Genomic DNA, 26,335 nt, shown 5'->3' on the forward strand with positions numbered 1-26,335 from the left:
CCAGTTGAAGCTTCTAGTTGATCTTTAAGGGCAGCACCATGTAGAGCATATTGTAGTAAAGTCATAAGGAGACTAAGGCATGAGTGGAGGCCTGATTTAGGTAAGGGTGTAAGTGGTGCATCAGGTGCAAAGATTTTGCTGGCAACAGGTGATACCTGGTTTTCAAGGAGGATCTGAAAGTCTACAGAGGCTCCCAAATTTTGCACGAACCTGGAAGGGAGAAATGCTACCCCTCCAAGAACAAAGATGCAATATCCCAGATCTGAGTGATCTAAAAAACCATACTTGGTATTGAAAGAACAGAGTTGGATATGTTTCCTCCCCATCTGGAAGTATGTTGGGGTGAGAATGAATGATTCATCCAAAGCCGCATTGCTGATTTTTATGCCTATGGGAAGATTAGAAGTCAAGGGCTCCCAGTTTCTAGTCCAACATCTTCACTACCATATCCAACTGTCTCTCTGACCTGCAATAATTTACAGAATCTCATAGCATTAATACTCAGTCAAACATAGAAAACTAAATACTGTATATGCAAGCCTGCTTCTGTTATCCACTGGGGAGATAGTGTTGTATTCAGAATGGAAAGGTTCTATTTAATTGCTCTTACAGACTATTAGATTTCAACACCATTGGAAGATTTCCAACGTAAAATAATCTATGATAAAAAATATTACAACATTATCACCATCTACTGAAAGCAAACAACCTATAAAAATATATTTACTGCCTTCATATAGTGTCACAAGCCACCGAGAGATCAAGAACCACAAGGATAGATGCATCTCTACCAAAGGAGATACCTATACAGCTTCCTAAAGCAGCCAGGTGGGCATGAAACAAACCAGGAGTGATAGGGCTAAAACCGCAGAGCTCCCCCAAAAATCTCTACACCAGTCAACTCTCACATTTCATCCATATAGGCAAGACATGATCAAATTTCAACGGCTTTTTCAGCAAAATATTGCAAGGCAACTTGCAGCAGCCCACAGGGAGACCTCTCAAAAGGGCAATTAGTGCAGGCTGTGTCAGTGTAACGATAGAGAAATATGAATGCTGTGCCACCTTTATTGCCATAACATAAATTCAAATGTGAGCTCTTAAGTATTCAAGTCAAATTCCGATCTTCCTTCACTGGCACTCCAGGTATCTTTTTTGTCCGCCTGATTTCCTAGATAAATTAAGGAACACTCTGGGATTGGCAAATAGAGGAAATCCTGTCCAATACTTTGGCTGTCTGTGTCCCATTAGCTTGATACAACTGTCTACCACACTGCTGGGAAAATCCCAAAGTGCATACCAGAATTCATCTGGATCCATGATATCCGAGGCAAACCACCTTAATCCGTCTTCCCAGCATGCAGAGGTTCTTTGTAATAGGCCACAGAGACTGGTCTGACTGTAGCAAAAGACTCATTATGATGTTGTACAACTGCAGATCATATACCAGCAGCTTTGAGATAAAAGACCAGATCTAACATAGGATTTGTATTAAGCCGGAGATGAGGTTATTGATGATTTCTTCAAATTTGTAGTAGTCACCAACCCCAAAGGAGTCTGAGCAAGCCTATGGCTGACATGATTTTTTTTCCCACTAGAGCACAGAGGATGAAATTTCCAAGCATCAACATCAAGCAGGATTCCAAACCAGACTGACAGTAAGATCAGGTTTCTCTGGGATAAACTCAGTCATATGGCAAGTTGAGTGGAATATGAACAGGATCCTTAACTGGTCCTTATACTGTATACCAACATTGCATTCAGGGCTCAGAATGCAATCAAACAAGAACCATGAACACCACAATTTTTTCCCCCTGGAGTGTTATTATCACTTTCACTGTCCTGCCATTGTTCTCATTAGTAGTAGAAGACCTGAAACTCGGGAGGTCAGATTTCAGATCAATTTAGAAAGCAAGAGACAGCTGAGCTGAAGCACCACTGATAACATTTTCTTTGATATCTACAATGCAGTAGTAGAAGGGATTATTTGGATCGTCAAATTCGAAGATATCCAACAAGAGGTGGTCGACTTCTGTGAACAGTTTCACATCTCTCTCTTGCTTTACCACTGGGATATATTTTTCCTAATATTTTGTCAGAATCTGCCTTTCTATAAACCTGTGATCATTGTTTCTGTATCTTGCGGTCTGGAATGCGAAAGGAGTTCATATCCTTTTCAGGTACTTAAAAGGGTGCTACTATAACTTGCTTATCCTTTCTCAAAGCTAAATATACCTACTTTCCTCAGTCTTTCCTAAGACTCAGTTTCCAGCCTCTGAATAATCCTTGGTACTATTCATTGCACCTGTTACAGTTTGTCTGAATCCCTCTTATGGTTTGGTATCTAAAACTAGACACAGTATTTAAGGTTTAATTTGACCAAAACCAATACACGGTTTTGGATGTTGTTTAACCAGCATAATTTATTAACAAAGCTCTGAATTTACTACGGATATTATATCTACAGATCATAATACTATAACATTATGGATTATACGATTCACAACATTTCTTTTACTGCTACATTCTCCATTTTAGGGTACACTTTTTGTTTCTTCCTACCTAAAAATATTTGTAGTGTGTCAGTATTATTTCTCAACTCAATTCTTTACCTAGCAGGCTTTCTATTTTGGGAGTCATTTGTTTTAGCTCCCAATCAAGAATTACAGCAGGGAAAGGTCCTTGGTGCTCTCCAAACATGGTTGGAATTTTTTTTTGCAGACGTTTCATTACCTTAATTAGGTAACATCATCAGTGCTTTCAGTTTATATTCTACTGGCTTACCCTGTCAAGGGAGTGGTCTTGGCAGTTCTTTGCTTGGGCTGTTTACTGTTCACAATACTACAATCACGGAACTGACAATCAAGCTAATAGTAAACCCCTTCCTTACTAGCACTGATGATGTTACCTAGTTTGGGTAATGAATCATCTGGAAGAAAACAACCAAGCTGGGAAGGCACCAAGGACCCTTATTTCAACCCTTAGCTACAAATATTCTCCTTTATCGGTAATTAAAATAGTAATTAGTAATAATTTCACACAATGTACCTCTTTCCTACTTTCTTCAATTACTTTTAGGATTTAGAAATATTAGGACAAATCTGTATGTTGTTAAAATTCTCCAAGATCATTTCACATAGCAGAGCAAATTAAAACTCAGAGATTAAACCTTTGATAAATAGAATGGATTGGGTGAAGGAAGGCTTTTAGGGCTTTGTCTATAGAAGGCAAAATTACAATGAAATTGTAAAAAAACCTTCAATCACATGAGATAATATCCACTGCTTAAAATATAGTAGCATATATAATTTCTTAAAAGTTTTAAATCGATTACTGTGATGTAAAGATCTGTAAGGTAAAGATATGAAGATGTAATGTAAAATTTCACAGCTGTAATGGTTCTGGATTGATTCCTTTCTTCTTTTCTTCCTCCAAACCATTATCTTTATAACCAAATCTTAAAATTAATAGAAATGTGCTATTGTTTGATGAAGTACCTGTCTCGAGTGTAGCCAAGTTTAGGTTCTGTGTAGTTGATTATATCTTCAGCTTCCCAGGATGGTGACTGATTACCACAAAGGATCATCTGAACTTCTTCATGGCTAAAGGAACTTAGCTTTTCCATTGGAAAGACTCGGTTGAAGCCATCTTTAGGGGGGCGTGGGGGAGGCAAAAGTGAGCATGCTTGAAAAATAGTCTTATTTCTTGTACTGTAATACCCTCCTTATACAAGTATGTTGGCAAATCTCTCTCCCTCCCTCCCCTTCTCCTCTCTCTTTAAAAACCAGTATAGAAACCAATTCAGCAAAACTCTGGAAGACCTAGGAATGTTTTTAAAAGTTGTTTTTCATAGTACACTAAGGTAAGCTTCCTTATGAGAGCTGCCTTTAGTGAGATGAATGGTGCAGAAGCTAAATAAATACATATTATTGTTTCATTACAGTTAGCTTAATTTAGGATTTGACTCTCCATATGTTGACAACTCCAAATATCCTTAATCATTGGTCATTCTACAATTACATGAGTTCAAAATCATGTGGTACCCACTAATTTTAACTGTAAAGAAAATCCTCTCACTAGTTTATTTAGAAATTCCAACTATGACTTAAAAACAATACCTCTTTTCTTGCCAAGGTCCTCATATTATTTTTAAGTAAGAGATTTATGTTTTTATTGGTCAGTAATAAACAATTACATACCTCTGAAGGCATCCATTTGTTTCTGTATGCCAGTGTGCATGCAGAAGTCAAACATCAAATCCACATATTCTTCTGCATTATCCATAGTTACCAACTACAATGAGATTGCCAATGGACAAAAGGAACTTGTGTTACATTACCGAAGATTTTTTAAAGAAATTAACAGTGGACTCTACCAGTGTGCAAATGTTTGTGAAATATCTGTATTTTTTTGTAAATAGCTGTTCTGAGTACAGATTTTAAAAATATATTTAATGAAATATCTAATTGGCAACAATCCTAAATGACTTAAAGTACTGAAAACTTAAAAAAAAATTAAATTTCATATTATATAGCCAACCACTTCCTATACTATGCTATACTGGTGCCTCCCCAAATGCAGGGCAAAGACATGAAATTGTCTTGTTTTAAAGTAGCTTTCAAAAATAGCTCCGAAGAATTTCATATGATAATACAAGGTGTATTATAATATGGATAATGGACTTCGTGTAACTGACATCTAGCCCAAAGGAAATTGAGCAATGTTGCAGGCTCATCATTATATAGAATCTTTAGTCACATATGTGGACACTATTTGGCTCATCTTTCCACAATACTCTCAGATGGGATACTCTAAGCATGTGGGAAGTATCTCAAGCTTGAAAGAGGTCTTTGCTATGAAATATCCGCATCTGATACAAAATTTCTTTCAGATGGCCTGTTTCATGCTAGAAACCACTTGTAATCAAAAAGAGCTATTTTGCACTTGAAATGGGTTCATTAAATTTAATTTAATAATTAATTTAAATTAATAATTAATCATTAAATTTAATTTAATAATTAAATTAAATTAATAATTTAATTCAAAAAAAATTTTGCACACTACTAAATTCCCATATTAGAATTATTTATTACCTCATCTTCTCCACCAGGCTTGAGATCCACTGCTGTAAAGCCATAAACTCTGGATGAAGGGCAAAACTGGAAATTAAGACTATAAAACAAAAACAACAATATTATAACTTATTTTTTTTACAGATAACTAAATATCAGAGGGCATCACAGTATTTCCATGATAAGACACACAGCAATATGGATTCATAACTAATATTACATTCATTCTTATATCTAATTGTAATAATAAAAGTTTATCTCTGATGAAAGAGACCAAAAATCTTATCGAACCCAATATTCTGATACTCAAGTCAGTATCTTCTAGAAATTCCAAAGAAGACCGAAAGATTCATTGTCACTCATTATTTCTCCTGAGATCAATATAGAGACCCAGAAGTTCTGAACTGGAAAATACATCTGCTCATGACTAACAGTTCTTTATAAGATTTTTAAACTGGAAAATTCTCTAAAAATTCCATATCTTTTGGCAGGTGATCTTATCAACTAATTGTAACTGAATAAATCTGCACTTTTTGTTTATCCTGAACCTCATGTTACTTTGATTGAATAATACCAAGACTACAAGGAAGAAAAATCTATCATTTTTTTCTATACATGCAAAATTTATATAGCATGGTCTATTCATAATCATAACTTCATTATATTGAAGGATATTTTAATACAGAATGAAAAATAGTTTATATATGAACAGAAAAGGCCTGTTTAAATAAAAAAATCAACACAACACTTCAATATGATCAAATTTTAAAGTAATGCTGCAAATAATATCAATTACATTTATGAGATTTTGTTTAGAAAACATGTAGTTTACACAATTTTTAAAATAGGTATGCTAATTCCTTTAACCAATATTTACAAAAACAACTTGAGAAGAAAAAAATCCCCTTACCCTAAATCTTCTATGCTAAGTGGAGGTCCAGAACCTGATGGATTCTTCATCATAAGTTCTTGAAGTTTAGTATTTTTTTCATCTTCTGAAAAGCCTTTGTTGCTTAATATTTGACGTCTCTTAATTGCAAGATCCTTAATTTCTTTTAAAAATCTTGCTCTGTGAGGGTTTACCAGTTCAAAATCTTCCCATGTTAGGATTCCGTTAAACCATGCTGGAGGCTTAGGTTTTGGTGGGTCAAGAATAAATTCAGATTTGGAATCCTCTTCAAAACTTCCTACTGACAGGGAATCATGTCCCTCCTCTGTAGAGGCTTCTGATTGACTTTCAGTGCAGTGCAAGTCTCTGTCACCTCGTGATTCATAAATCAGTTTACTCATATTGCTTTTAATATCACCCATGCACATGAGTTTAAAAAAAGGCTTAGAAATTGGCAGGTCTACAAGTCTATTGTCCTGGATACATTTAGCTAAGAAAATCCCAAGAAAATGAAACAGTTTAGTGATTCTTTCAAGTTCATCACTATCCTGTGGGAAAGGTGCTGTGAAAAGCCCACAAGATCGCTGTACATAGTATCCTGGAGGTTTCAATCCACCGCCGATATCAACCTTTTTGTAAAAAAAAAAAAAAAAGGCAAAGGAGAAAAGTGTTATTGAAGTTACACAGTATCACATCTTTTATTTGTATTTATTCTGAAAATAAAATTTACCTGTCGTGATTCATCATCTGGAAAATCATCATCACAGAGCCAAGCTCCCAATTCTGTTCTCTGGAATTCTGCTGCTACCAATGCATAAAACTCCAATGTAGGCCCTAATCCTGTTCCTTCCTCCCCTAAAAACTCCACCTGAAAATCAATAAAAGAAAAACTTTAAGTAGCTCCAAGAGAAACATTACCTATCTTACGACACACAAAGTAAAGCAGTGGAGATGAAAGAACAGTGTGATGATACATTCAGATATGCTCTTCTATAGATAACCTTCGTTTCACTTGCAGAAGAGACAAAGAATCAATAGAGAGTTCCATTAAGTGAAAATGGGAGACTGAATAATTTTTGTTTCCTATGCAATATGCATAGAGTACATAGGAGGCTGCAAAGGAAAATTTCCCTTTAGTCTAGAAAGAGAGACCAGTGGATACACAGACCGATTGTCTTGTTAATTTTTATTTTACTGCTTTTTTAAGAGGAGGGTTATATTTTACCTCCAAAACTGACTTTCTATCTGCGTGAATCTGCATAACATTTTCTGCCCATTCCATTAAGGATTCACCACGTGGAACTTTGACTCTTTCATGTTTAAGGCGCCCAACTCTGAATTCTCCTGGATCATCTCTTCGTACATTACTTGTGGTTCGTGTTCGCTCAACAGTTGCTTCACGTCGATTCTGTAGCCACACTATTGCTCTGGTAAGAAAAAGAAATGCATTCATTTAGTTTAAAATGCTAATCATCTCTTTCTGTAAAATTTTGAAGGTTCTTGATATTATAAATGTTAAGATTATTCACCCCTTACATAACAAACCAATGCTTATGATATCCATGTTAAAAAAACTGTTATACACTATAATGAATAACTAAGAAGTTAAATAATTGTGAGCAAAGTTCTCACCTTGATGCTCCAAATGCTGTGCATGTGAAATATAGTTGTCTAGTTTCAAATGGGATTAAGAAAGGACACTTGCTAGTTATCTGTTCACACCAGTCTGGTAAAGCTCCACTTGCTAATGCTAATGGTTCCTGCGATTTAATAATTAAGATGTGAAAAGAGGTAAGTCAGACAGGTAAAATGCAGAGATATAAAGCTATTTGTACATTCTGGCTTGCCCTTTATACACTTAGCTTCAAATGTGATGTTAGCATAAATTAGCATAAATTAACAGAAACATTATATAAAAATTAATTTCCTTACATAGCAATCTTGTCTTCAAGTGTGGCAACCTCCAAGAAAACTAAATCCTTGGCAAACAGAAATCTGGAGCAGAGGCATGTTAAGTATTTTTCACTTTTCTGGCTTAGGAAGTGGGGTTGTTTTAACAAACTCTCTCTAAAACTGGGATTAGTTACAATACTTGGATAAATCAGCAACATTTGGGAATGTAACCCAGGGTGTTCTGGATTTTTCAGGTTTCTTCTAACACACTGAAACAATCAGCCCTCCTATAATCTGTGCAGTCTATCTCTCTTTACCTTGATCACAATCCCACCGCGACATACAGGTAACAGAGATTTCCCGGTGGTCTGAGAAATGGTATTTGAGATTAAATTTTTTGGGTTGCCTTGAACTAGAAGATCCCCTCCTACCAAATCTCACAGAGTAATAAAGCTTACTCGCTACTGTGACAGACAAATTCTTCCACTTTAATAAACTACCTAATTTAATGATATTGAAAAAGAAAAGAAGAATATGCTTGCTAAAATGAAAATTTAATCTTCTGAACTTTTATAATAGATATCTCAGTAATTTTCATCCAAATAAGCTTACCACTCAAGTGTGAGAGTATGTCGACTGAATTGTGTAACTGGCTACATTATTTTTACTTGGCGTTGGATATCTCCTTGGACCCCAGATCAATAGCCTCTCTTTACATTTTGATTTGTGAATTGATCATGTATAAAGGGCGCATTCATAGAATTAATTTTTCAACAAAATCATATTTTAAATTTCCAAACCATTTAGAAGAGCATACAGCTGAAAATCTTAAAATAATTTTTCAATAATACATTACCTCAATCTGTTGAAGAATTTTTGTGGTAATTTTTTTGCTTGTGAATTCATCTGGTGGAAAATTAAACTGAAGCTGTTCATCTCCTTCTGAAATAATAACAACAATTTTTACTTCATGTTTTCTTAGTAGGGAATTTTAGGGGGAAAATCTTTAGAGGCCACTTCCTACTAACCTTCTTGCAAAGTTCGTGGAGAACAAGGGTCACTTGCAACAATGTAGAGAATACGGAGCAACTGCAAAACATCCTCTACTCCACAGGAATTCTGTCCATTACCAGCTTTGGCTTGAGGCTGTTCTTTAATTGAACTAAGAATGTCGGAATTTTGAAGTGTGGAAATAGCTCCATGATTCAAATTAGATTTTGATCCATTCTCACAAAAATCCTGCATGAAGTACCAGAAGAAAAATACAAATTGAGTTTATAATAGAATTTGACCCATTACAACAGCCCATCCCACTTAATCAAGCAGGGGAGGTATGTTTGTGGACCCTATCAGTTAAAGAATTTCAAGTGTTGGGATCCAGGAAGGGCGTTTTCTCTGCTGTTGTCCCCCACCCCGCCCTCCTTTTGGAACATTCTCCCTCCCAGGGACATGGCAGGTTCCCAATCGCCTGGACTTTCAGAAAGACCTGGCTCTGCCACCTTGCATGAGGTTCTCAGAGGAGCACGCACAGCTGTGGGACTGGTTAGCACTCTGATGTTGAATTTTAACTATCCTGGCATCTAGTTTTTATGTTTTTGGTGTTATTTGAACTTCACCCAAAGTTCCTATGTAAGAAAGATGGGCAGTTTCTAAATTTGATAAATAAATAAATAAAAATAAATAAACAAATAAACAAATAAACAAATAAATAAAAAGATGCAAAATCCAAGCTGGAGCTTAGACTATTATTAGATATTATGCGAAGGACATCACTACTGCACCAATTCAGAAGTATACAAAAAACCTGCAGCTTGCAAAAGCTAACTATGACAACAGCACATAATGACACTTAATCAAGAAATAATGTTAGTCTTATATCAAATCTATCGAATTCTCACAAGACCAAAACCACACATTTTCAAATTAATACTTTTAGATGCATAGATATCTACCTTGTAAGCAGCTATGAGTTGGGAACAATTCCTGTTTTTCCTAATGCTTTTATTAGTGCCAGTTAATTTCCAGTGACGCAGAAAGGCTGAATCCGCATTCTTCTGCAGGTAGGTTATCAAATCATTCTTTGGTAAGTCATCAGTGCCAAGGTACTGCTCCACATGCTCTATTGACCAGCAACCCTACAACAGGAATCACCTAATGTTGGTCTTTCCTGATTGTAAGTTTGAAAGATTTAAATTTATGCTTCACTAGGAACATGCATTTATGAAATAACTAACAACTCATGTAACAAAATTAATTTAGCATAGCTTTCAAGCTGTTTAGGTGCAAAAACTGCAAACATGTAAAGGTTAAGATTGTTCTCACCATTTTCCCAGTGTCTTTTTCTTTATCAGAATCCTTCATTTCTTTGTATACAATTCTAAACATAAAAAAGATCAGAATTATTTATATAGTTTCCACTAGCTTTTCCTTGCCAAATCACTTATTTCTAAATTATAAGTTGTGCAACAGGGCTGAAACTCTCCAGATATTTTGGACTTCCAAATAAACTTTGGACAGTATGGCTAGAAACTATGAATGATGTAATTCAAAATATGTCAATAGCTCTAAATTTCTTATCATGGTATCCAATCATGGATACTGAAGCATCTTTAAATTTGATAGAAAAGAACTATTAGAATGATCAAAGAAATAAAACAATTTTTATGAAGTTACGTTTGGAAACTTTTAGTGTAGAAAAAAAGTAGAGGAAAGCACCATACATGCATATAAATATATACATACTATAGAAAAAGTGAAGAGAGAAGTGCATTTATTTCCTTTTCTTTTTCCTAATGATATAATGTTAAATAAACTTCAGACAATGAGTTTGCAAAATGTTTCAAATTCTCAAATTTAACCAAGAATTTTAAGAACCTGAGTGCATTGCATCTGTTTCAAAAACAAAGCAGGTTGTTTTGCACTTAAGACATTGCCCAAAAATCAAGAAAGGGCATCAAATGCAGAAAAGAATTACTTTGCATTCAAAATGAAGAGTTCTGTACTCATAATAAGTTTACTCAAATATGAAATGGTCCAAATTTGAATTGTTTTGAAACATTTCCATTTTTCAAAAGTTTATTCTGCACAGAATGTCAAAGCAACCAATGTAATTCTTCATTCACAAATGAATTGCTCTTGAAATTTATCTTTAAATTATAAAAAGATAAAAACAATAAATAAATGTTGGGTTAGTTTTGATGCAGTAAAATATTTTACATAATTCTTCAATCTGCATCTATTTATCACAATAGCTATAAAAGCTATGAAAACAGTAAAGAAATAATGGCCCCAAAGATTGACACAGTATCGTTAATATGGAAATATTTCTTCAAGACATTGTTTCTGACATATATTAATTGTTTAATAGAATATTCCTACATATTCAGAAATATATGTGCTTGCTGTAGTTTATTATCAGAGAAGCAAATCCAAATTATTTTACAGTTATGAACATATTCCTGAATTCTTACGTATATGTTGGTTCCCATATTCGCCTAAGTTTATCCGATTTCACATTGCCATTGCAAGAAAGCTGCAGCAATTTTTGTACATAGTAAAATATAGTTGACCGGAAATTTGTTAAGGGTAGTTCAACTTCACGAGTTGTACCAAGTCCTGTAACTTTCAAGATAAGTGCTAAACGTGGTGATGGCATACATTCAACTTCTTCTAGGAGTTCCGAATGAGGTGTTCCTGCAACCAATGATAATAGTAATAATTTAGTATTTTCTGAAGCACCTGCAAACTCATGTAAATTTGAATTGCTGCAATCTTTGTGTACAACAAAGATAAATGTGCAAGTAATAGAGGTAATGGAGCTGTTAAGTCTGAATTTAAGGAATGAACCCACAGCTGTACAAACTTCAGAAAGCAAACAATGGGAGAGGGATAGCAGTAAACATGAGCGATAAGTTGCAAAGATTGGTAAAGGCACACTGGGGCCATTATAAGTACACACTATAATCTTCTTAAAATACCATTGGCAAATTGCATTGTGTGTAGATTTAGAAACATAAGTGTCTGTAAAAAAAAATCTCCAACCAAGTGAGGAAAAACTGCTCAATGAGTATCACAAGATTATTTTAGAGTTCAGTGTTTCCTTCTAGTTCTGTCTCCCCCAGGAACAAGGTTTTTGTTGGATCTAGGTAGCAGCACAAAGTATTTACTTAGTGTCCTTCTGCATTGCTTTACAGTCTATCAAGTATTTTTGTTATACTGGATCTTGCATAACTTTTCTATCAACTGTTGCGTACCAAACATAAATAAGTTTAAACATTTTTTTAAACCATCTTTATGTCTCAGTTTCCTAGCCTTTTTAAAATCTTGCAAGTTTCATGCTTTAAGAACACCTCTTAAATATACATCATTTTCAAGTAAATTATAAAAAAAACAAGAAGAACGGGGAAAAATAATAATAAAGAGCACTACCACTCTTACACAGTTCTGCTGCTTTTTAAAACCAGAGTTACTTCTGTAATGTGTTTTAATTTCCTAACTGTTCAAGGAAATTACTCCTTGGGAGATATTTTTCAAAACTAAAACTAATTTTTGCACAAAATTGTCTGTTGCTCAAAAATCAAATCTAATCAAAATCAAATATTTATTATTGTCATAAACCAGAACGGCAGCCTGTTTTTTCTGTGAAGAGATAACTGTCTGGACAATAAATTCACAATGCTAAGAAATACAATGGGATAAACAGTTTATATACACTTAAATAATTACTTTTAAAATGGAAGAGAAGAACTTATAAATTCATTAAAATACAAGTACAGTTTTTATAGTTAAATTATTTATCACATTTCTTCAAATTCTATTCCTTTAAGCCCCCAAATTAGCCTCTACTCAATATCCTTGATTTTCAATTCCTTCCCCTGAAAAAGGTTTGTACACCTAGAGTTTTATCCTAACATGAATGTAGCATGGGAGATTTGTTGGCATAACACGTTTTCTCTCCCAATCCAATCATTAGCTGCAGGGACAAAGATTTTATATATAATATTTTATATTTATATCTCTATCTATCAGCTTAATGTGTTTTCTAATATCTGAACTACCCTAGTAATACCATGTCTAATAATGTTGTGACATAAACCATAGAAGTTGGCTTCAAACATTCCACTAAATTCAAACCAAACAATTCCATTGTTGTGGCTCAACAACCCTCCTGCCCCCAGCCCTCCACAAATCAGATTTTCCCCCCTCCTCTGATACTCTATTCACACAATATGAGTTTTCCACATTTTTTAAACTGCTCTCGTGTTTACCTGGGGGAGGAATTTCTAAGTCAGTTGTTTGCTGCACATTAGTACGCCCAGGTCTTGGATCAAAGGTAGGTACTAGAGCAGAAAATTGGCGTTTTAACACATAGTCATCATCCCATGTTCTTCTACGTCCACCTTTTGTTTCATACTCTTCTTCTTCCTGTTCAAAACATTACGGTATGGAAATAACTGAAAATATGTAGGATTAACTGAAAATATCCATTTGAGTTAAAGCACATATAAACATAAAAACTGTGGGGAAAATGGAAAAAAAAACTTTTATCAGTCAGAAGGAAATCAAACAAATCAAACAAATAAATCACTTGTACTTTGTGATTCATCAACACTAAAAAAAAAAAAGCAAATGTACAATATTACGTAGGTTTGTATAAGCTGCTCAAATTTTGCAATAATTATAAATCTCTCTTAAATTCAAGGAATAAATGGAGAGAGAATAGAACTGTTAAAACATATACACTGTACCATGACTTCTTCATATTCTTGATCTTCCTGATTGTCATCTTCATTTTCATCATCTTCCTCATCTGGCTCTGGTAGATCTTCATCATCATCTAATTCAGCCAACAGAGTGCTAGCCCGACAACTATCAAGGAAATCTACACAGAAAAAGATAGGCAACCATAAGGTACTAAAGAGATAGCAAAGGTGATAGATGAATTTGATAAATTCAAAGCAGGAACAGGAAAAAGAAGTTCACTTAGCATGATGTTCAAGAAAACAGGACTGAAACCTATTTTAAGAAATCATGACAAATTCAGGCAACTTTAAGCTGAAAAAGGAAAAAGGATTTAAGAAAATAACCTGAAAAAGAATGGAAAACTATTTGTAATAAATAAAAAATCCAACCCAATCTCATTTTTAATCTCAATGTTAAATGAAGAAATAAGAAATATGCTGTTTTTCCTGTATGATAAGAATGAGATTTTATACACATTATTTCTTAGCAACAGAGATTGTGGCTATAAGTCACGGACTACTGATATTTAGATGAGTACAAACACAGCGCAGCTGCCATGAACATCAGAAAAAGGAAACAGGTCATCTATGTAACATCTTCCAACAAAGTAGATATCCACACAACTTCATCAAAAAGTGCCTGACCACTTAATCCAATAAAGCACAATCAATACAAGCTGTAAACAGGGTAACACTTCCATACATCAAAAACATCTCAGAAACTGATAACAGATTATTATATCCCCATGACATCAGTGTAGCACACAAACCAACTAAAGCCTTCCAAAACACCCTAACAGCCCCAGAAGAAAAAACAGGAGTCATGTAGAACGTACAGTATGACAGAAACACCCCCTACACAGGACAAACAGGCGGAAGACTAGAGAGCACATCCTTGAGCATCAGCTGGCAGTCAGAAGACATGATGAAAAATGTCATTGTTCTTTGTTCACAATATTGCCATTTGTCTTCCCAATCTGTGGACCTAACAACTGTGGACTATACATTCTCATCCCATTATATTACTTCCCTCCCAGACCCTCACTTAATTTACCCAGTGCCATTTCCAAGGCTGCTCAATTACTGGATAATAATATTGATGTTAACTACTTTCTTTGGAGAGAGACAGCATTTCAGAACAGTGTCCTGGGTTTAGTGCTTAATTAACTAACAATGGATGTAAATCACCCATTACTCTATATAATAAGTGGTTGGAAAGATATATAAATAAAAGTAAATATATAAATAAATCAGAATTCCTTGTAGGTAACAATGAAGATGTCTACAGATCTAAATCAAATCAAATGTTCCCCGAGTTTGTTTCACGTAATTGAGTAAAGTACACCTGTTTTCTTGAAGCGGTGTTTTTAATTCTTTTCTCTGACATGAAAATAACAACTTGGCAGAGCTATTGCAAGGCTCAGAGGAGCTATTATAACACTCGGCTTCCCATGTTGCCATTTTAGCAAAAAGGCTTAAATGTTCTGTACTATGCAAGAGGACTAAGCATCACATTTTATCATGTTTGAAGTCTACCTTGGTCGGTAGCAATTTAAGAGATATATACCAGCCCACAGTATTTTATAGAACTCTTTGAGTTATTTACAAGGTCAGCATATTGCCCCCAACAATCTGGAGCCTCATTTTGCTGACCTTGGAAGGATGGAAGGCTGAGTCAACCTAGAGCCGCATCAGGACCAGAGTTACTATTGGCTGAGGCCTTGATGGAATGATTTGGGGAAACTATTGGCTGGGGAACAAGAATAGCAATGATGCATTGGACTCACTGAGAAACGATTCTGCAATTGATTCTGCTCTTGGACCTTGTAAACATAGGTTGACTTTCTTCCCAATTTAGTTCACATCTGTTGATTTTTATATTTTAGCTTTAGAGCACGGTAACCTGAGTGGTATTAATGGAGTCAGGGAAACGACTTTATATTGGTTTACAGAGGTTTTATGTTATTACAGAGGTTTTATGTTATTTTGCCCATGCTCTTTGTAGATGTACTTCAAAGCAAACTTTGAAAGAAATCAGAGATGACACATAGACATTTGGCTACTGGTTTATATTTAAAGCATGGTCTCTTCTGTTTAGTCAGTGCATGCATATATTTAAATATTGGTATTGTTGGCAATGTCTAAAATAATAATAATTGAGGAACATGTTTGTTTTCTTTTTTTCTGTTGTTTTAGTTAATCCTTTTTAGGCAATTAAGACTATACTACAGCAAGCTCAGCCACACTAGGGAGCATTTGCAAACATGTAAGGAAGCCACACATTATTACAATGGAAATACAATTGAGCTTAAGGTCTTGTTTGGAACCTTTCCTGAACATTCAGGAAACTACTATTGCAACTTTAAAAAATGGGAAGAGATATCAATGCTTTGATTTAAGTGTTGGGTCTAGTACCTCAGGAGAACAACAGACATTTCAATTAGAACTGCATAGGATTTTCTGTGTAGTTTTTTTAATGACAAAGTTTCTGCAAATTAGTGATCAGTATTATAAGGAACAAGTTTCATGTTGACTTCCTGCTATTTCCTGTGGCAAGAACATTCTAAATACTTAGGGTTTTGTTCTGTCAAATATGTAATGTTAACACTTCAGTTGTTTTTCAGTGTTATTTTGTGGGTTTCTACAAGAATCAGTTCACATCTTATACCAAGCCATAGCAAGGTTGTTTGCTCCTGCTTCAATGTGACATGTAAACCAATTCATTAATTCCTACACTTTTGCATAAGGCAGACCACTATATTTGGTTCAAGGAATCATAATTAAAATTCCTAGCTCAGCATTAGATATGAATCAAATTATTGTATTGAACATTGAAAATGGAATAATTTCAATTAGTTCTGAAGCAATAGGACTGTAAGGATGTTAAACACATGAAAATGTCTTAGTATATTTTTAAAATAAGTAACCATATTTATGCTGAAATCATTAATAAGCCTCTATTTGGCCATATAAATCCAATCATATTTCCCTGCTCTGTACCTTTTATAATTATGATTTGCTGCAGATATCTAAAAGAACAAACTAGGACTGGTCTGCTTCCAAACACAATGTACAAACCAACTGCCAAAAATGATTTCAATTGAGGTTTTGAATTTGAATAAACATTAAATATTAAAAACACTATGGAAATCTAATTAGTAACTGGAAATGCTTTTCAACATTTTTGACAATGCCCCTGAATCTATTCACATCCCAAAGTGTTCTTTCATGAAATATGTCACTCTATTCACCAACTTACAGAGGAGCAAAGAGAACAGTTATAAAGAAAAAGAATGAGAGTAGTAATTTTCAGAAGCAAATTTCTATCTATATCGTTATAAGTATGCCATGGTAGTTATTGCAAACCTATTCTTTAAATGAATGACTATAGCAAAGCATAAGGAAGACTACCCATTGATCCGTGCAATACATATATACAGATGATGGTTTCATTTACTACGGCATTCAAATTTCATGTCCTGTATTTCAAAACACCACGACTGAAATATCAATAAAGAAGTACCTTAAGTGACAATCATGTAAGAGGAGTGTGTAGAGCTGAAGTATATGGAAACATTGACAGTAGTTGAGATCCTTTGTGAAGAGGCCTTTATGTAGCTAATAAAGGGGCAAACAATCATTTGATATGCTTTAGTAAATGAAATTACTAAGCACAAAACCTGTGACAAAAATAAACCATGAATGGGAAATCTGCTTATGTTCATTTAAAAATAAAACTTACCATATAAAGAATATTCTGCTTCCTGACCTGTATCGCTCTCACTAGATGTTGATGTTAGGCTAGTAGTTAGAGTGTTACTAAGTGACTGACCAACAGATAAAACTGTAGTTGCTGTGGCTACATTGTTGCTGCTAGTAACACTGGATGTAGACATGGTCACTGTTGAGGTGGTACCAGTTGTAGTCAGATTAGGAAAACTTTGGGCACCCATTAGAGGAGAAGCTATAAAGATATGGTAAGATAAAATAAATAATCCAAAGTAGTACAATTTGCATTAATGAGTGTTGTGTATTAAAAATAAACCAATATTAAAAAAGAAAAAAAAAGAAGTCACTAAGCTTATGGTAATAACGCAGAACTGCAGACCAAGAAAAAATACTGTTAAATAAAACAAAACATCAAAATAAGTATAGAAGCAACTGTGATTCTTATGAAGTAGCTCACATATTTACTTTTAATAATTATATGATGTGTAATCCATATTATAAAAAGTTTGTGATTATAAAGAGTTGATGATATGGGCTACTTCCCTGTTCAAGGAAACTGAGAGTTCAACTATGTTTCTTACTTTACAAATTCATAGCACCATTGCATTCAATCAGCTATTCTTAGGACAGGACCAGAGAATCAAAAGAAAGGTTGAAGTAGGAGTTACTACCTCCATTTCATTTTCTAAGCAGAAACATATTCAGAAAATTCTGCAAGACTCTTCACATTTTTCTGATTTGTGTACACTGAACAGCCACCATAAAGGGCTATTATTTATTTTATCAAATCTTTCGGCCACCCATCTAACCCAAAGTAAATTATTACCTTACAGACAACAATTCTACTGATTTAAAATGAGCATGCTTTTATTTGTATGTTCAGGATGTGCAACGATTCTTCTCTTTGAAAATCATTAGATCTTCCCCAGTTCAGTTCATGATTTGCTGTCCATTTGTACACCATGGTTTGTTCAGCAGTGTATCATAACAAACTTACAGTCTGGCATGAACACTGAAGACTCGTAACGAACTTTCACTACCTGCTATCAATCATTATATTTTAGTAATCCTTTCTTAATGATGTCTAGGATGGAAAAATTAGATACAATAAAATGTTTACAGAACTGCAAAATACATCATAGAGGCTAATATTTAAAGTTGCAACGTGTTATACAACATATATTGATTTACATAAGATTCCATAAAAATGTCCTCAATCATTATATACCCTGATTTATTCTAAGTTTCTGAAATTGAAGCAGTAACATTCCAAAACAAAATGAAAACTGCATAGTAGCCCCACAAATAGTTCATGGCATTTAAACTACATTTCAGATTTTGATTTCAAGTTCTTTTCTATGAAAAACAACTTCACTATTTCTTCAATGCATGTAACAGTGCTCGTGCCATTTTAAAAATGGCTCTAAGTAAAAGCAACGGCTGACACAAAAACTAAATAATTACATGACATTGTATTTGTTCATCTATAACACACTCAAGTAGTAGATCTTCAATTTCCCAAAATAGGATTTATTCCTAATTTTTTTTACCAGTTCTCTAGTAAGAAATTGCAGTAAAATATACTTGTTTTCAAAGTGGCACTATATATCTTCTGGTGGTTGTGTTATTAAAAAAATCAATCTTTTTTTTTTCTACTGAAAATAATCAAAATCTACTATTCAATAAGAGTAGTACATAAGAAAAATGAATGCAGGCAAAGTCACAATATAAAGAGTGCATATTTCTAAATTAGGTAAAATATAAATGTAATATTCTGAGCAGATGTCAGTTAACACATGGATGCATTCCTTGGGACTTCCGCAATTGGCTAGAATTAAAGGTACAGTTAATACAATTAGATATAATCAAAGGAAAATAGCATGGCAATGGGTAATTATATTTGATGTTTTAATGAACAAAATATGAAAAAGTTATTTTACTCAAAACCAAACCCTTTTAAAAAGGGCAAGGAACATTTTATAGTGTGACTATTATTAGCCACACTAAATTCAATAACATATAACAATATGGGGCAATATGGCTAATGTTAAGTATTCAATTGCCCTTCCCAAAGTTATTTCAAAAGAACATTCTTTCTTTTCTACAAAAATTACATCAGTTAATCAAAACACTTTTTACTTACTTGCAGTGCTCATGACATTTCTTCCCAAAGTATTAGTGCTGTTATCGCTGCTACTTCGACTTAAATTCATGTTGTTAGTAGCATTGGTGCGCGCTATATTTGCCACTCTCCGGACAAAGGACTCCAAACTAGAGGTTTCCCGCGAAGATAAATTAGGCACACTTGCACTGGAACTCATTGGAGCTCCAGCAGCCAGCAGTGAACTCACTGACAGTCTGTTACTTGCTGAAGAACTAAGGGGTCTTTGGGAAGCAGCTTCTTTATTAGTTAGCTCAGATACCGAACTAACGTCCGGAGAACTCACACTAACAATTCCCATGGATATGGCATTGGATTCCCCAGTCGCACGGATTGAGTTGTCAGGTCCTAGCTTTCTTTCAACATTTTCATTGCCCACATCTGCTGTTAAGGTGCTGGTACTTGCACTGGATGCTGAACCTACTTCAGTCTGGGGCACGCCATCAGCAGTAGAAAGGACAACTATTGGCTCATGGACGTCAGTGCCTGAAACTATATTTTGTTCCATGACATTTTCAGATCTCCGCTCCAATTTGGTCGAACCCAAGCTGATGTCGCTGCTACTGGCCACGCTACACACAGAACTGCTACTTCCTTTTCTACTTGAGGAGCCTGCAGCAGCAGCCATCTTGTCTGGACAGTTGTTTTTCACCAAGCTGCTCCATGACTGCGTTGTGCCTGAAACAGTGGATGAAACAGGTTTGGGTGATGCCGCTGAATCAGGGTCGTACCCTGGGGCAAGCTTGAGGTCAAATTTTCCTTCTGCGCCCATACGGTAAGAGTTAGAGCCACCAGCATCCCAGGTGACATCAATCCAGCCTAGAAAGGGACAGGAGTTTGTGAGACCCAGCAGAAAGCAGACAGGAGCGTGTCAAGACAGTAGCTCCACAACATGGGATCAGCTTCCCATCGGGCCATTATTTTGAGCTATAAAAATACTTCAGGGAATTTGAAGTAAAATAAAAATGTAAAACTCAAACAGTATGATTGTTGTAGATGCTCTCTGGTTGTTCACTGTAATTCTACAGATTTGAGAACCCATCCAAATGCTGGAAACAGAATTTGATGTCAAAAAAAATCATTCCCTTAAAAATAAAAATTGACCTACATGAAAAAATATATATAAATGTTTCAAGGCTATGGCTATTTATTCTTCATACTTCTATATTTTAAAATGTTAAGTTACTGGAAATGCAATATATACTAGTGGAAATATATATATATATATATATATATATTGTTTTATGTTTTCACGGGTATTTATATGTATGGTATTAAGGTTTCTAAATATCATACACAAGCCTGAGGATGGCAAATGAGATTCTGCCGAAACGTCGCAATAATAAAAGCACAAATATTAAGACGTGGGAAAATACCTGAAGAAACCTAAATACCGTGTGTGTGTGTGTGTGTGTGTGTGTAATTAGCAACATGGTTGTTAAGTAAATCTGGCTTCCCCATTGATTCTGCTTCTTGAAAGGCAGTTGAGAAAGTTACAAATGGTGATCATTTCACCTCAGGACAGTGCAACTGTCATAAATAAATGCCAGTTGCTAAGCATCTATATTTTGACCACATGACCACAGGGATGCTGCCAGTGTGAAAAGTGTGAAAACTGGTCATAAGTCTTTTTTTTCCCAGTGCTATTCTAACTTTGAATGGTTGGAAATTGAGGATTACCTGTATTAGCTTAAATTTTATTTTAAATAATTGGCAATCTAATATTTATTAAATGAATATTTTTTATATAATTTGTAATTATAAAATGTGCATTAAAATGTCCAATATGTTCCAAACTGTCATACTTGTCTTCTATGTTTATCATTTGAACTTATTTTTAAAAATATGAGAAAGTTATTTATTTGTATCCTGCCTTTATTGTTTTTACAAATAACTGAAAGCGGTGAACACAATCTAACACACTTTCCTCCTCCTCTTTTCCTCACAACAACTATCCTGTAAGGTGGGTTTGGCTGGGAGAAAGTGACTGGCCCAAAGTCACCCAGCTGGCTTTCATTGTTAAAGCAGGACTTGAACCCATGGTCTTCTGCTTTTTAGCCTGATGTCTTAATCACTAGGTCAATCTGGCTCTTATTTTCTAGAAATCCTACATTGAGAAATCCTAATATTTGAGAACTGCTAAAATATCAGTTTATTGTTGATCAGGAGAATATCTTTATTTCAGAAAATGCCTATTACTGAATTCAATACTTTTATTTTAATGTGACTTTCTGTAAAATGTTAAAATTATATATACTGAAAAGCAGAAAGATTTAGAGTCTGGAAAGATAAAGATGGCACACTCTTTCTCTTAGGGTTCAGGACAGCCGTGAAACCTAGCTTTGGTCCCAGTCCTTGGTTTGATGTTTGTCACTGTTTACTGGCCCCTATAATATTTTCTGGGTTTTGTTAGCTGGGTATTTTTATCTAGGCTACCTGCTGATTTAACGTTTGTGATGTTTTTATGTGTCGTTCCCCCTCCCGCTTTTGTACACCACCCACCGTCTACTAGAATTGGGAAGTTAATTAATTTAAATAAATACATAAATTCTAAACTTACAGTTAAAAATCTAGAACTAAGACTTCTTCTCAGCATTATCCAATTTAATTTCATTAGATACAATGGTAAAAAAAGCAGTTGGACCCAGTGAAGCTAACAAGGTAAGAAAATGCATAGTAAACTTGATAAAAGCCAAAGGGGGAAAAAAAGGCAAGCTGCAAAATGCTAAGCCAGAAGACCAGAGCAAGCTGTTTTTATATTATATAGAGCGAGCTTTAGGTTTTTAAAAAATAATTGATCATTCATACAGAAGCACATCAAAAATAAGGGTACAATAGGTATAGTTAAACTGCATAACCTATACATTAGCTTATGCTATTTTTTATGATTTCGTTACTATATGTGAAAAGCATGTTACATTCACATCATATGAAGACAAGAAGGTTGGTCTAGTGCAACAAAGTGTTTTTTATTAGTTAACTAATGTTTCTAACATGGTGTCTGCCAGGACTCATTGTTTAAGTGGGTTCTTCTCTCAACCCCTCAGTGTGACTGTGGTGCTCCTCAACAAAATATCCATCACGCTGTATCCCAATGTTTATCAAGAGCTTACACTGGCCCAATGTCTGATTTTTTTCAACATAGGCTACCCTGTCCTTGAATGGCTGGGTGGACATTAACATTTGAACCAGTATAATTCCATGTATTTGCCGTACGCTAAATTGATAAAATAAATATGTTTCTAGAACTATACATGAAAAATGTCTTGCATCCAGATAATTCGATTTGAAAAATATCTGCAGATGTCATTTCCACTGTATCTCTGTATTTCTTTTGGTTAGGTCAAGAGTCTGTACTATTTAGTCACTTATTATTGTTGTTATTTTTAAGAGAATAGCTGAATTTATTATTTTTCAAAGGAATGTCACTTAGTATAGGCCTCAATCATCCTTGGTTCTTTTTTCCTTTGGAAATAAAAGTACTGGTAATCAAGCTTATTTCAAAACAATGGTGGTTAGCACTATGGAATTATTTACATTTTAGAAAGCATAAATGAGTTTAATTTCAGCAACTGCCCTTTTTATTTAACACAGGCAAACAGGTGTCATCAGAATAGAGAACTGTAATTGTAGGCTAACTCTGCCCACAGCCTGAAGTTTGGTCCTGACCGGCCTAAGGTTTACTTAGCCTTCCATCCTTCCAAGGTTGGTAAAATGAAGATCCAGATTGTTGGGGCCAATATGCTAACTCTGCAAAACCGCTTAAATAGGGCTGTAAAGCAGTATATAAGTCTAAGTGCTATTGCTATTATATGTTTCTTGCTTTTAAGAAAGCTTTGCAAAGATATTGAATGTTGACATTTGCTGATAGTAATAAGAGCGACATATGCTGGAAATAAAACATTATGGAATCCTTACAAATGGATCAGTACTGAGAAAGGATATGTTATGTCCCCTTGATTGTTTAATGTATTTATGAATACATTTATAAGAAATACCTGTGGTAATATTGGAACGGTATTGATTAGGGACATAAACTTGCATATACTTCTATAAATGACACTGTAATATAATGAAGAATACAAATCTACAGATTACGCTATCAAACACCAAAGTTGACAAGGAAAATGAAAGTTTGCAAGTTTCACATAAATGATAAAAAACATGAAGTAGATGAGTATGTGAACCTTGGTAGAATAGTGGTGGGGAAATTGATGGATATTTTAAAATATGGAAATACTGGTTAAAAAGAAGCAATAGGTGGTCTTTTACTTATCAAAAAAAGTAAAATGTCTATAAAATATATTATCATCCACTTTATTATGTGGAAATAAGAGCTGGATATGACAGGAGAAGCAAAAGTAAGTTGATTTCAATAGGAATAGGATTCTTGAGAAGCATGTGGGATAGAGTACAAAGATTCATGGTTAACAATGTATGAATTAATATTGATTGAAAACAAAAGTGTGAGTAGTGAGAAGGAATATACTGAAGTAGTATAGCTACATAGAGAGAAGGAATGAGACTATAATTGCAAAGCAAATATACAAAAAAAGGATATTCATATCACAAAAAGGGTAGGAGTGAGAAAGTTGGATGGAATTGATGAGATTCATGAAAATGGGAACAAAAGATAATATATGAAACCAGCGCATGAACTGGGTGAAAAGCAAGGCTGTTTTTTTAAGAATAGAAAGGAATGTATGGATGGAACGTTGGAATAAATTAGTTTTAGTTAAATTTCTTTTTCTTATTCTTATCCCATGTCATTATTTTTTGGCTTTCCATTTCTTACTCCATTTCTTATTCCATATAACATTGCTTACTCAAAAATGGAATAGCAAAATAACTTATAGGCAAATTATCAGCCAAATGTACCAATTATTGTTTTCGCAATGATTTCTGAATAAACATTTTCCTACTCACATAGGTTAAGTATGCAAGAATAAAAGACTACTTTAATAGTCATTTGAGAAGAGGAAGTTATTTAAATATCCGCTTACCATTATGTAATTCACCTGTAACAGTGCCTTCCCCTTGGGGACTACCATCTTGATCTCTCCATTTCCAGTCAATTCCTCTGATGACACGAGCACCTGGAACCATGTATTTCAGAACCTGAGAACGAACCAGTCTCCTCTGCCTTCGCAGATTAGCCTCTGCTTCTTTAGCTGCTTTTCCTAAACAGATGTGAAATTTGGATTATAAGCCCTGTTTTGACACAATCTACATATCATCCGATATTCTAACCTGGCTCAAACTAGCTGAAACGTAATGAAGGCAACCCAAGCTGATTATTTCACATTAAATTCTCTTTATAGCTATCAACAGATATTAGGAACATGCACAATTAGGGGCTCAAATTACAACAACAATAATGAAAAATCAAATTACTTTACATTGCTTACCTAACTGATCTTCGCACACACCATTGACAGTGCCATAAAGTTCAAATCCCGACAGGGAGAGATAGTGTGTCTGCCCACTGGCATTCTTTCCCATCTGTTTAATTCTAATATGTCTCCAGCCTTGTTTTTCATCCTTTGGCGAGTCTAGTGGCCAGGTTGCCGTTGAACTTTGGGGAAAAGCACCAAAAATTACAGATTGTTTTAAAAAATAGACTTAAATGAGCAAAAACACACACACATAATTACATGTTGGGGTGTAAAACATTAATATTTTTAAAAGCCAGGCACCTTGAAAATAAGGAATCAGTTGCTCCACTCTGCTTCACAATATATCAGTTTATAAAGCCTTTTTTTAAAAACCACACACACCACACACAAAGATCTAGAAGCAAAATAATAACAAAATAATACTTCCATAAATCGCAAAAAAGTTCAAGAATGCAAGAAACACTCCTGAATCCATTAGTATCAGAGATTATTCTTTGTATATTTAGTTAGTTCAGAATGTTTCATAATATATCGGCCTAAATGTATACTATTATCACAGATGCAAATGTAACAAAAGAAAAACATACCCAGGTTCATTTAGACTACAGTCATCAACATGAGTGTATAAAGTAGTCCAGTTCTGTCCATCCTTAGAAACTTGAAAAACCCAATTTCTGAGAGCTGATCGTCCATAACCACGAGCATGGCGCAGTGTGTAAGCTGATGGTATTACCCAAAGACCAAGATCTATTGCAAACCATGCATTTTTATCATCATTAGTATGACAGTTTAAAGCTGAACTCTCATGGCTTAAGATGTCTTCTAAACGACCATATGGCAGATTTCTTCCTTCTGAAGATGTAACTACGACTAGCCCATAGGCAGCTGGATTTACCCACTCATATGCTGTTCTACAACAAAAACAACATCAATATTCATGAATCACAGTGCATGTAAGTTTAAAGCAGAACAAATTAAGTCGTATTTTATATAATTCATGTAAAGTTTTATATTTCTATATTATACATTTCAAACTGAGAAACTAATCACAATTCCTAATGAATGAATTAAATTCAAACAGCTAACATAAATATTAATATATTTAATCAGTTTAATCTACATTTCCTAATTTTAGAAGATAAAACTGAAATCACATGAACAGTGAAATAGATCCTGACTGATTTTATTAAAAAAAACTATTTAAGATATGTTTAAATTGATTAAATTCCTGAAGACTTACTTGGCATTTGTTCCAATCCAGTAAATAATTCCATTTTCATCAAAATCATGCTGATGTCTGAAAATAAATGTCTGGCCTTCTCGCAGTTTTCGTACAAAAACAAATGAAGCTCTGTCAAAGTCATACCACTGCTTTGCCACCTAAAAAAAATATGATGGTTACTAAGGCATCACGCAATACCTGACATTTACAAAATGAGCGAAAAGGAGTTTGC

At 34.5% G+C, this 26,335-nt stretch overlaps 1 protein-coding gene across 13 annotated transcripts in view; it reads right to left on the reverse strand.

Annotated features, from left to right (window-relative positions):
- The window catches only part of HECTD1 (HECT domain E3 ubiquitin protein ligase 1), a 72,185-nt gene that overhangs the window by 3,052 nt on the left and 42,798 nt on the right, over positions 1 to 26,335 (reverse strand). For 2 of the 13 annotated variants that reach the window (XM_026710809.2, XM_087921856.1), the window contains 20 exons: positions 26,122 to 26,261; positions 25,469 to 25,792; positions 24,894 to 25,060; positions 24,489 to 24,665; positions 19,468 to 20,163; positions 17,338 to 17,559; positions 13,602 to 13,735; positions 13,122 to 13,278; positions 11,325 to 11,547; positions 10,177 to 10,231; positions 9,807 to 9,989; positions 8,883 to 9,093; positions 8,711 to 8,796; positions 7,594 to 7,721; positions 7,187 to 7,388; positions 6,692 to 6,829; positions 5,983 to 6,590; positions 5,094 to 5,172; positions 4,200 to 4,293; positions 3,498 to 3,648 (listed from right to left, as the gene is read on the reverse strand). In XM_026710809.2, the coding sequence (XP_026566594.1) occupies positions 3,498 to 3,648; positions 4,200 to 4,293; positions 5,094 to 5,172; positions 5,983 to 6,590; positions 6,692 to 6,829; positions 7,187 to 7,388; positions 7,594 to 7,721; positions 8,711 to 8,796; positions 8,883 to 9,093; positions 9,807 to 9,989; positions 10,177 to 10,231; positions 11,325 to 11,547; positions 13,122 to 13,278; positions 13,602 to 13,735; positions 17,338 to 17,559; positions 19,468 to 20,163; positions 24,489 to 24,665; positions 24,894 to 25,060; positions 25,469 to 25,792; positions 26,122 to 26,261 (4,175 nt within the window). Of the gene's footprint in view, positions 1 to 3,497; positions 3,649 to 4,199; positions 4,294 to 5,093; positions 5,173 to 5,982; positions 6,591 to 6,691; positions 6,830 to 7,186; positions 7,389 to 7,593; positions 7,722 to 8,710; positions 8,797 to 8,882; positions 9,094 to 9,806; positions 9,990 to 10,176; positions 10,232 to 11,324; positions 11,548 to 13,121; positions 13,279 to 13,601; positions 13,736 to 17,337; positions 17,560 to 19,467; positions 20,305 to 24,488; positions 24,666 to 24,893; positions 25,061 to 25,468; positions 25,793 to 26,121; positions 26,262 to 26,335 lie in introns of all 13 variants that reach the window. The other 11 variants (XM_026710782.2, XM_087921854.1, XM_026710827.2 and 8 more) reach the window with 8 other exon arrangements.

The sequence above is a fragment of the Pseudonaja textilis genome, chromosome 1 (genome assembly GCF_049901715.1).
Source record: "Pseudonaja textilis isolate UNSWEBS1 chromosome 1, rPseTex1.2, whole genome shotgun sequence".
NCBI classification, from domain to species: domain Eukaryota; kingdom Metazoa; phylum Chordata; class Lepidosauria; order Squamata; family Elapidae; genus Pseudonaja; species Pseudonaja textilis.